Source organism: Cynara cardunculus (assembly GCF_001531365.2).
Source record: "Cynara cardunculus var. scolymus isolate 2C chromosome LG 8, CcrdV1, whole genome shotgun sequence".
In the NCBI taxonomy this organism is placed as follows: domain Eukaryota; kingdom Viridiplantae; phylum Streptophyta; class Magnoliopsida; order Asterales; family Asteraceae; genus Cynara; species Cynara cardunculus.
Genome location: NC_037535.1, coordinates 7,362,685 through 7,374,974, shown reverse-complemented (window position 1 = coordinate 7,374,974; position 12,290 = coordinate 7,362,685). Strand labels below are relative to the sequence as shown.

At 36.2% G+C, this 12,290-nt stretch overlaps 1 protein-coding gene across 1 annotated transcript in view; it reads right to left on the bottom strand.

The window, feature by feature from the left end:
- Positions 1-3,094: 3,094 nt before the first annotated feature.
- LOC112516153 (DNA-directed RNA polymerase 3, chloroplastic) overlaps positions 3,095-12,290 on the bottom strand; it is a 12,474-nt gene continuing 3,278 nt past the window's right edge. The window contains exons 2-20 of the mRNA XM_025123174.1: positions 10,497-11,430; positions 10,133-10,336; positions 9,721-9,854; positions 9,413-9,476; positions 8,566-8,624; positions 7,960-8,077; positions 7,730-7,843; positions 7,179-7,307; positions 6,453-6,869; positions 6,144-6,194; positions 5,969-6,039; positions 5,707-5,791; positions 5,318-5,470; positions 5,096-5,170; positions 4,932-5,021; positions 4,700-4,747; positions 4,493-4,607; positions 4,035-4,138; positions 3,095-3,671 (exon numbers count right to left, since the gene is read on the bottom strand). Coding sequence (XP_024978942.1) covers positions 3,561-3,671; positions 4,035-4,138; positions 4,493-4,607; positions 4,700-4,747; positions 4,932-5,021; positions 5,096-5,170; positions 5,318-5,470; positions 5,707-5,791; positions 5,969-6,039; positions 6,144-6,194; positions 6,453-6,869; positions 7,179-7,307; positions 7,730-7,843; positions 7,960-8,077; positions 8,566-8,624; positions 9,413-9,476; positions 9,721-9,854; positions 10,133-10,336; positions 10,497-11,430 — 3,076 coding nt within the window. The 3' untranslated portion in view covers positions 3,095-3,560. The remainder of the gene's footprint in view (positions 3,672-4,034; positions 4,139-4,492; positions 4,608-4,699; positions 4,748-4,931; positions 5,022-5,095; positions 5,171-5,317; positions 5,471-5,706; positions 5,792-5,968; positions 6,040-6,143; positions 6,195-6,452; positions 6,870-7,178; positions 7,308-7,729; positions 7,844-7,959; positions 8,078-8,565; positions 8,625-9,412; positions 9,477-9,720; positions 9,855-10,132; positions 10,337-10,496; positions 11,431-12,290) is intronic.

Here is a 12,290-nt window from a genome sequence, read left to right as displayed (position 1 = left end):
TATTCCTGTTTAAAGTCATATCAACAAATACATGTATATTTTTATGTATGTTTCTTTATGTTTATGTAAACTCTCTTATTTGGACTCACTAGGCGTAAGCCTAACCCTCTCTCTTTCTTGTTATAATTACTTTTTAGGTTCCTTTAACGGAGGGGCTCTAAAGGGTTAAGAGGAGCGATGGTTCGTGAAAGGCCTTTCTGTAAATATAGCCTTGTTACTTTTGAATGTTGCGTTTTTGATGTTATGGATTTTTGCAGATTGATAGAAATACCCGTCTTTAATCTAGAAAAAAAATCTAGATTAGTAGGTTGTTATTTACCTTCTCAGTAGCGGAATTGTAAACGCTATACTATTACTTTTGTTGGGTGAATATATTTTTTTTATCTAAGATTCTGTTTCTCGTTAGATATTTTCGGTTTAGACTATCTTTTTTTAGGGTGTTATACCCCCCACCCCCACACTACTATTGTCGTCTTCACAACCGCCAGTCACCCGCACCCCACCCCACCCTACCCTACCCTACCCTACCACTAAACACCATGCCACTATTCTTGATCATACCCACCCACTCCCAGGCCCCAACCACCGGACCACTATTCCACCATTATCATCGTCACAGCTGCCACCCCGCCACCTACCCCTACCCACCCCATCTTACCCTACTCCAACCCACCATTAACCACCAGCCTACCACTGTAGTCGTCACAGCTACCATCCTGCCACCCATTGCCCCATTTTGGCCCCACCTTGCATGCCCCCAACAACCCCCACCTATGGAACAGGGGTGGGGCAGGAGTGGTGGGCAGCGTTTGGGTAGGGTGGGGTAGAGCGGGATGATAGTTGTGACGATGACAGTAGTGATATGGTGGTTGGTAGGGTGTGGGCGGGGCGATGGGTGGGATAGTCCAAACAAAGACGATTATTCCAATTCTTTTGAGAGATTTCATTCCAATTCTCACTAACCAAACGTATGGTCAAATTTCATTCCAATTGCTTCAAAGTCAAATCGCTTTGATGGATTCCAATTCCATCAAATTTCATTGTGTGAACCAAACATCCCCTAAGAGTTTTGAAGATGAGGAATTTTTTTAATAGTTTGTTAAAAACTATTATTTTCGTCCCTATGTTTTTAAAGTTACAGTTATAGTCTATGTGGTTTACAATTCGTTGACTTTTTCGTCCATATCATTTATAATTTATTGTTATTTTCATTTCTCGTATTTAATTGTAATAAATTATCTCATCTAAAAGTATAATCGAATTACAAACCATAAGAACAATACCTGTAATTTCAAAAGTTGCAATTTTAATTAGACCACAGAGAAAAAAATCATAATTTAATTGCAATTTTAAGTAAACCATATGGATAAAAATTATAATTTATTCTTGTATTTGTATTAAAAAATAAAATACTATTTGAATGGGTAAATAATATTTTATGCTCCAGCATATTTATTAACAACGTTAAAAAACAGTTTCTATATAGTATAAAGAAGTGCTAATCTATCAACAAAAACGAACCTGTTAGGGTTAGTGGCTAAGGACCATGTAAGAAGGGATTTGGACCTTTGATCATCTTTAATCTCAAACCTACTGATTAATCGTGCTTGATATTGGGATTGATCTGGTGCATTTGATCATAATGTGCATCCAAGGATTTGTCCTTCTCACCTTAATTTTCATCCTCACTGAAACCCAACCCTTTGTTATGGGACCAGTCCAATTGGTTACGAGCGGTCCATGTGGTCTAGGCCGAGACCAGTCCCAATCGAAATGATTTTTCTCATCTAGATAGAACAGAACAGACCAGTTAACCAATTTGGCCATCTCTAATGATCAGCATGCACACCACCCACCAAAGTTGACTAGTGTCCGTTGGTTGGATACATGACATGACTTTAAACATATTCTAAACGTCCCCGAAACAAATGTTTTTCTAGGATATATATATCGAGCTTTTACAATTGAGGTGTTCAAAGTTGAAGAATTTGTGTGTTTGTGACAAGTCATATATTATGAATACAATGAAAAAAAGAGTTTCTTTCAACTTCCATCTTCAACGCCACTTTTACTACTTCAAAAAATTTGGTGTAAAACTCATTGATGAAATCAGTCAAAATATTAGAACCGATCAAGTTGAATAAAGAAGAAAAGAAAAGCTAAAGTAACTCTCTAAGGCACACATCAACCAAAAACACATTTTGACCAGATTTATGTAATGAACCAACAACCTATTCAAGAATATAGAACAACAATTCTTGGGTACATGCCATGCAACCAACAAATCCCAACACGTGTAACAAAAATACCCTAGAATAATTAAATTATTTACTCGGTAGAGATTAACAAAATCATTTATGTACGTAGTGAGGAACCTCTCCAGTTTGGAATTCATGCCAAAAGAGATGGATATTTGGATTTTAAATCGAGAGGAGTCGGGAGTCGGTCATTCCATATGAATATTTCATATTTGAATTAATGCTAAATATAGATGGAGGGTATAAATAATAGGAGAAATAGACAAATGGAGAGGAGATGAGAGGAGTGGCCGTGGGAGGGGAGACAGGAGAGTCGGGAGAGAATGTAGGATACGATGCTATACTATAGATAACCGTAAACTAAACAATTTAAGTAGGTGTAGATAGTATAAATAAGGGGTGCAAAATGAAAAATCAAAAATGAAAAATTAAGATATTAAAAATAAGTTCTAAAAATAATCCATTATGTTATTCAATATTATGCTCATTTTAAAAGTATTGATTAGAAAATTATAATGGTATAATTTATAGAAAAAGAAACGTATTTTTTAATGTATTTCAATTAATATATGATTACGTATGTTAATACAATAAAAATATAAAATGAAAAAAAAAAAGTAAGGAATATAAAATAAATCATGTAATTAATTATAAGTGTATAAAGTGTAACTTTAAAATTAAAAATTAAAAATGATTTGGTGTGACAATATACTTAATTAATATGTAAGTTCAAAATAAAGAGTTTACGTCTAACCTCAAGGTTAATTTAAATGGCTAAGATTGAATTGGCGATTTATTGAGTCACCATGGTCCATATTATATATAATTTGATCTTTCACTAGCATATACAGTAAAAAAAAAATTTGATTGAATCCATTTAATTTCCTCCAAATATTATACATTATTAATACTACATTTACGTAAAAACAAACCTAACGAACCCACCGGTGCACTAGGCTCAACCGCCACGAATGTCTTCGGCGAACCTACTTGAATCTCATGATATCGCCATTTCAACCGTTGACTGCACCCGACTTCAGTTATGATCAACTATACCACAAGAACTCCCCTCCACTTTTGCCAAAAAAAAATGTACATGTTTTTCGCTATAAATTCCAAGCCTGCTCCCTTTAAACACACTGCTGCTACCAAAAATCCTCACATTCTGTACCTTGTATCCCGCGTATCAATATCTTTGACCATCTTAGGATCTCAGATTCTTTAGACATAATAACTGCTGGTCCACATTTTGATGCTTCTGGGCTGGCTGCCTTGTAAAAAAACGGCATAGACTCTGAGCGTTTAGTTGAAAAAGTAAGGCGATTTCAGAACTTCGTTCAGGTCAAAGTCGCCTCTCTTTGGTAGGGGAGGGAACTCGAGCCCTGGATACGTTGTTTGAAAGCTTTCAAGCAGCTGCCAAGATTAAGCAACACAAACGACTATTAGTCAAATATCTAAAATGCCCCTCAGTGAATAAAACTACACAAACTCAAATCTATCCCACACAAAGGTAGGGTCTTTTTTTGTTCCATGAAGACATCTAAAATACCCTTCAATAATGACAAAATGTGCGAATCTTATAGACCAACGGGCAAAAAGGTTATTTGGATTGAACCTTCGCCGAAAGGGGAAAGACCACATTTAATTAGGGACGGAGGAAGGTACATACCTCTATCTGCTAAGCTTGAAGTCTTTCATACATATGAAGAATTTGGTTCTAAGATGTCGAAAGCTCACATCTAGCATTAAAAAAGTAGTGTGATCAAGATGGCTTACTTTTTCAAGGATCGGGATGCTATAGAGCTCTACAAATTTTTCTCGCAGTATTTGGTTCATTTTGTCGATATCACATGCATGTGTCCAGAAGGAATCATGAACCCCTGTCAGATATAAATATTGCAACAACATTAAGCTTGTTTCTAATCTTAAAATAAGAAAAACAAACCTGAAGAAAAATTGTCGGATTCGTATAAATGCAAAGTTCAATAGGTACTTGTGCATCAAAAACTGGCTCCCAGTGGAACATAAAATATGCTAAATTCACTACGATGGCCGCCAAAATCCTTCAAAACGGAAAGTTGTTGCTTTTGAATGTTCAAGAGTATGCAATGTTAGATTGTTTCTATTCTAAAGAAACACTATTTATTTTAGAAAAAACAATATATGGACCTTGAGCACCTATTTCTAGATAAATGGACTAATTTTCTTGCCACCTAGTCTCTGGTAAAGCGTACCTGCAAAACGCAATCCAGCATCCCTGCAAGCAATGGCGGTCATCATCATGTGTGTACCATCAAGTGAGTGCACAAAGTTTGGAGGAAATGCCGTCCTCTGCTTTTTAACCTCGACCTATAAGAATTTGGTGATGAAAATCTTATCACTTGTACATGATGATTGAAGAGAAAATAAGTAATTAAACGTGATAGGTGATGGTAAATTACCGTGCTACCCTCCCGTTGCAAGGCCAAGACCTGAAGAGACGTTTTTATCTGCAACCCGTTGACAATAATAGTCACGGAAGTTCAGATCCGTTCAGAAAGTGGCAACAAAAACACTTGAAACAAATAGTCACTCCATTCTAGGGGAAACGATGTACCCTTTGACTTTCAAAGTCAACAGATTTCGAATTCAAATAGAACAACCAAAAACAAATTTAACTCCAAAGTTACTTACGATATGACGTTTGGTTTTGAAATAGGGTTGCACGACCGGAAGGCCTAGAGGGGTTGTCCACCGCACAGGCTGATTTTCTGAAGCAATCACCTGTGGAATTCCCAATTGTTAACAAGATTCAATCGAGATTGCATTTAAAACTGTGATGCAATCCAGAAAAATACCTTTGCACAATCACCAAGCCAACACATGGTACCACGTGCAGCTTCAAATATCTCCCCGAGGGCTTCCAATGTGACCTACGGAATAACTTGCAGGTTATAGAACAGTAAAACATTTTAAAGCAGACCTCACGTTTATGTCCTTAAAAATCATAGGCATAAGCATCTTAAACTTAATACACACATGTGTCCATATAATGTGCTCGATTAGCAATATATACTCACTCTAGCAGCATAACAAGATGCACTAAACAGCAGTTGATCATCAGTAATATGACCCTTCTCCAGTAATCTTCTTTTGATTTGTTCTCGTGCCCCAATGAATGTAACGCCGTAAACTGAAGTCATTACGGTTTGTTTCACTAGCTTTCGATTCACCTAAATGTTTCCAATATGTAAACTGTCAGTTACCGACAATAAACGAAACCGACCCAGTATGCCTCTCTATTTTAGACTAAAGATGCATTTTTTACTTCTAAGGAGAAAGAGATTATATCTATATCCAAATTGACAGCTGAAGTTTCTTTAATATGTGCTATAAAAAATAAGTAAAAAATGTCAAGCACCCATACCAAAACTTCCACAAAAGAAGACTGTAAACAAATAAAACGAACCTGGCCTATTAGGATTTTGGCTAGCAAAGCGTTAGGGTAACTTGTTGAATCCTTTTCACTGTCCCTTTGCATGATGTCATGAACCCTGGGCAAACCGGGAAAAAAAAGATTTTGGTGAAAATCGAATGCTTCAAAGAAGAGTTGACTTTTGATATTAAATCTAAGGCTTCTCGTTGTGTTCTCATCATATTTGAAGTCAAAGATAGGCATTTATGAGCTCAAAGGTCAAGAAAACATATAAAACGATCTCTGCGAGTTATACCTTGCCGCAATCTCCGAGTAAACATCAGACGGTTTCTCTCCAGCAACCAAGTTCACTGCAGCAGCTTCTAACTGCAAAAATACAGAAACATTGGATAAACAGACATTCACATCAAAAAGATCCAATAAAAAATAACAAATATTGGGAAAAAAGCAAGTCCAAAATCAGAACATACAGTGTCTCTTCCCAATGCAGCATAGTGCTGCAGGCCATTGCATGAACCATCCTGTAACAGAAACAACAACTGATAAAACAATTGAACGTGTTTCAACCCGTGACTCGAAACCCTACCCCAAACCGGTCTATTACACCCCACCCGGACATGGGGTTCGGGAAAGAATAGATTGGCCGTTTCCATGAAGGCTCCAGGCTTGTGAAAATAGAGAAACAGAGATATCATAATTTTTGAAAGACAAATTAAGAGTAAGCAATAACATACACATAGAAGCAGGTACAAAGTTTCCAATTGCAAATTAAGGATTACCTGATGAACTGGCAGATGTGAAATGACAGTACAAGGTGACGAGCTTTTAAGGGTTTCTGACAAATTGATACAAGCTGCTAAACACTGAAAAGGGTCCTCAGCTGTTAGCCACCATCGATTTCCACCAAGAGGATTATCTGCCGAGTCTATGATATCATTAAGATGACTTTCCACAAATTCTAGTCGACCATCGTATGATAGTTTCTCAACTCCAGCACCGTAAAGATTTGCCAAATGTATTCTCAACCATCGTAACCCGGACTTCCCTAATGGCCTCCCTTCAGCAAACTCAAGAATTCCTCTACATAGATCAGAACTCAGATGATTTAAATGAGGGTGCATAGGATAAGCACGGCCACGGAAGTCAAGGTTGTGAGGATAGTAGAATCCTTCCTCGTCTTTCATCCTCCGTGCTACCTGTTTCAGATTCAACTCCTTAAATTTAGATCATGCTAATTTTCCATCACCTTCATTCAAATATTAGAATATGTTGGTGATTTTAGTGAAAATTACTTGAGGAAAGTGATTTCTACGCAATCTTAGATTCTTATCCAAGTCTATGCTATGATTTCACACGAACCCTATACCAATTCCCCAACTGTTACAGAATACCTGTTGCAATTTTGCATTATTTTCGATTCAACTATTAAACACCTTTTATTGCTCAACATATATATATATATATACATATATATAATAGACATAGCAACAGGATAGAACAATTACCGAAAGCTTTAGTTCTATGTCACATCGTTGAGAATGTAGTTCTTGGTTCATTTTCTTTGCTTTTCGCACACTCCATCTCCATTCTCTTATTTCACTTGAGTCCTCGGAATTCAAATCAGGAATGGAAACCTACAGTGATATACAAAACAGATCTCAAATTTTAAATGAATAAATATAATAGAAACAGGAAAATCCTAATAAAAGCACCAAACTTTGTTGAAGGTTTTAAACTTTTTGTACAATTTCTTGGATAAACACGCATTGCCTGCATCCCAGGAAATCACAACATCTAACTCTAGAGTCTACACATAGTTTTATAGAAGTGTTTGACTATTAATCCATGTCTAAAAATCTTTAGATGATGACAGAGTCTTGTTAATCAAAAGCAATATCATGAAGAACCTGTAGTAATGACGATGGACAATGAGGTAGTAATTCCTAGCTAGATGCCAAAAAGGAAATGTTGGAAGTTTCATGGGATGGGATTAATTTCCAAGATTATTCAAAATATTCTTTCAGGGAAATATCATTCGAGAACTTGAAATGCTCACATCTTCACGATTAACAAGACCAGCGATATCGCCACCTGCAGCCCAGATGCTCTCAACTACATGAAGTAGTCTTTTATTCACTCTCCATTTGGTGTTTCCAAGTGTATCCAATGCCTGTTCATGTGCAATTTCTTCCAAAACTTAGTTGTTGACAATCAATCACAAACACAATTGTTTATAACTCTTTAGAAATCAAAGTATATCCAACAGAGACTGAATGAAGTTTCTACCTCGTAGATTTTCTGCATTTGCGTAGTTGGAGCATTCTTAACAGCATCTTGTTGCTGCCTTGATCCATGAGTACGCATGAGATATGAAGGTAAAAAGAAGTGCCCCCCACAGTCATACCTGAAAGGAGTATAGTAATATTTGTAAATATAAGTCAACCTACACCTCGACTAATCCCATGAGGCCCCGAAGATAACAGCCAAGAAAATCCTCGTGAGGAGACTCGAACAGTCGAACTAGCGACCTATGGGCAGGAGCCCCAAGGCCTGACCTTTATCTCCCAAGAACTTTGAGATGAATGCAAATAGTTTACCCCTTTACATAGTAAAGATGATTTAAAATAATAGTTGCTCCAAAAGATGGTGATGATTGTTGGTCTTATAAATTTGTCTAATTTTTAGAAGATTTTCCCAAAATTGATGTCCAATTGTTCCAACCAATGTGGACTGAAGGAGTGTCAAGTACAAATGGAAAACGAAAAAGAATGAAATCACTCTTCCACTGATGCGATCATTGAGTCCTATATGACACAAGTGAGATGGAGCAGAACTTTATCCACCTCAAGAATCAGAAAGTGTATCAACATCACAACTCAGTCAAATCCGTACCCTTTCCACTTTCTTGGAGGCACCAACATAGGTACGTAAGGGATTATCATGTGTCGAGCCTGCATTCAGCAAATTATAACGATTAAATATATGTCGTAGAAAAAAAAGAGCACATGCAAATAGGTTCTTGATAGTATGAGGTTGATAGTATAAGGTCGTAACTAAGACAAAACACCCCAAATGGTGATCAGTGCCAATTCCCATAATTTTAATAACATTAATTCTTCTAATTATCTTCCTCTAACAGATTACAACATCGCAGGTGGATTCCCAGGGCCAATCCTGAATGTGCCTGTTGTTGCAGGTTTGTACAGCAAGCTGAGGAATCATTGGGGAGAGAAAAAAGATTGGCAGTGAAGTTCTTATTGTGGCTTTTTATGCAATGAGCTTTAGTTGATTATATTAAGAAGGGGAACCATGAAATTTTGTTGGGTCCTCATTTCTATGACAACAAGGTCTCAGATTTCAACAAAACTAAAAGAAAAAACAGATCAAATTAGAAGGGCTTATGATGTCTTAAAATAGTGTGAAATAGAATGCATGTCATTCAAACCAGTGACCTCCCAAATACCCGTGTCACCATTAACATATACATTTATTAACACCTTCACACTCAAGTTTTGGTAGTCACCAGAAAGGGGGTACACCTCAGGGTCTAATGCATTCACATTTTTTAGTGTACACTCAGAAGAAATCAAGTTACATGCGATTGTACAAATTGGAGCCATCATGAACACCAACTTAAATAGATAAAAGAAAAGAAAAAGAAGAAAACTCGTAACGGTGCAACAAAAATACACCATGTGTGTGAAATAAAAGCAAGACATAAACTGAATGGCAAACTTACAGTTCTTTCAAGTCCAGTGAGGATCATTTTATCGCATTCAATAACTCCGCACTTTCTGACATGACTGCAAATTTTAATAATATAAAAAAGTCAATTATTTTGGTTCTTTTTATGACCCTTAATCCTTGTCGTTTTAACTCAAAGTAAAGTAAGATGCAATTGAGCACATGTAACATGTAAAATTGCAGGAAGAATTCGTCTATATAGCAGTGAAACAATATTTAACCCCTAGCAAGCATACTGTCAAACAGACATAAAAGCAAAGTTCTCTTTAGGAGGAATGATAGTTACATGGGATACAATCTCACCCTGATTCCATTGCTACAATCTTGAAGATATGTCGAAATGCTGGTCGGATATCAGGTGGAGTGTCAGCTGACTGACTAGCTGGAGATTGAACATAAGCTATTTCTGTTAATAACTCAATAAGACGGCATCCCAGCTGTATAAAAATAGGCAATTATGTTGTTAGTAGTCATGAAACATTGTACTATCAACTATCATACTCCCTGCATCCCACCATGATAATCGTCCTCCTACTACTTCCCGTAGCCAAATTTAATACAGTTTTTTACAGTTTGAACAATTTATATTCCATTTGCAGTACATTTTCATGAAGGTAACAATTCTGACATTTAGGTGTCCATCCAAATTGTTCTTGGATGGTGGGAGACAGGGAGTACATATTTTGAGAAGAAACAAAGATTGGTGGGCATGAACCTTGGCTTGCTTATCTCTGCCCCAAGGTTGGTATTCTTCGTTTCTCAAAATCTTTTGGACCTCCATTATTCTTTTCCTCTTGATCAAAGTTTTAACACGTTTCCGGAGCATCTCATTTTCTTTGGTTACATCTGGTTGAGCTTGAATTAAAACCTTCTTTTTTGAGCTATTCTTGGTTTTCTCCAAGAAAGTCTGAATTCTAACCTGAAAATTACCCGTTAATACATCTTTGTCTACACATACTTAAGAATTTTTTCATAAAAACAACCAATATGCAGCACCTAGATCCACAGTTAAAGATTATTTTCAAACATTAGGCATGTTCATGTCAATTAAAATATTAAATGGGAAATTACCAACTCACCTCCAATTCAACTGCCATTCCAATCTGAATAGCAGCTTGAACCACCCGAACATATCTATATTCATGACCCATCATCAATAGCCCCATCATCTTATGCATCACAATAATGGCCATTTTATCAGCCGGCAAGGAATCAATATAAGGGGCATATGCCTCCTGATGCTTCTTAGTGTTGGGGGACTTCTGCTCCTTCTCAATTGCTTTACTCAATGGCTCAAACCAACCAGCAAACAATGACTTGACGTAAGGCAAGTTAGGTGCCAATTTCTTCTCACACATTTCTCTTTGAAACTCCCTATATTCTTCAGTCATCTTCTCCCAAGCCTCTGTCTCTGCTTTTATCTGTCTCCTCCTCAACAAATAATAATTTCTCTTCTCAATTTCCACTTTAACCCTCTTCTTGACACTGCTCCTATAGAAATTCTTCATCAGCAGCGAAGTAATCCAAGGTGGTTCTTGAATGAAAACCCTTTTCTGCTTAATCTCCGAATTAGATACCGAATTTAAACCATGTGTGATTCGCTCTAGAGTTGCAAGATTTTCAAGACTCTTGGTGAAGTTTTCATCGACGGAGTCAGGCAGTGGGTGAGAATGGGTGGAAGAAATTGGGTCTTTTAGAGAGGGTAATTTGAGGTTGTGTGGAAAAGAGGATGAATAAATTAATGGATTTTGAGATTGGTTTTTGAAGAGTTGAAGGGTGGGAAGATGGCCAGTTGGTTTTTGCGGGTTTCTTGGTTTGACATTTTTGGTTGACCATGGAGACTGAAGGTCAGCTCTAGGGCTTGGGGAAAAGATTGCTGATGAAGCCAGGGTTGCCTTCTTCGATATTTGCTGCTTCCGGTGTGAGGTGGAGTGAGTGGGTGGATAAGGAGTGGAAATGAGGTTGAAGAAGACGATGAGTAAACCCTTCCTTAAACCTTGTGTTGTTGCCCTCCTTATTTTTCAAGTTTTCTGCACAAGGGTAGAACTGTAATTCCACCCCATTTTGTCTCACAGCAATTTTGTGTCACCGCAAACGAGGATGATTTTCATCAAGAAATAACATTTGAATCGTTAAGACGCGAACCTTGTTTAAGAAAAAAAGGTTTGTTTTTTAATGATTCTAAAATGTTCCGAATAATTTTGTATCATGAGATCCTTTTAACCATTTGGCGTTCTAATTTTATTGTAAACAATTATCAAACAATTACATTTCATTTTGCACTATTTCATTTTAGGTCCATATGGTTTGGTGGTTTTTACGGAAATGATATCTAAACTTTATTTATTACATATTAGTACTTGTCGTTTATCGTTTTATAATGAATTGGTCTCTCACTCTAACGAACATCTAATTCCTTTGTTAACCTTGAGAATATTTTCGTCTTTTTCATTTTTTTGTCCTTACTTAAGGAACCAATTTAATAAAAACCACATAAACCACAGGGACGAAATTCATAATTAAATCTAAAAATAAAAATAACTTTTTTTTATAATTTCATTTAATTAAGTTAATTAATTAATTATTATCTTTAATATATATATTATAGTTAGTATACCTTAAATTTAATTTTAATATACAATATATTTTATTTCAAAAAAATATTTAATATACACGAGTGTGCACACATATATACATATATATATATATATATATATATACATATATATATATATATATATATATATACTAGAAGCGTACTCGCGCAATGCAGCGAGATTAATCATGATTTTAATATTTCATTTTATTATTTATCTCAGTCGATGTTATAATATGGCTTTATGTGATTTTGAGAAAGCGATGATGTTTTTATT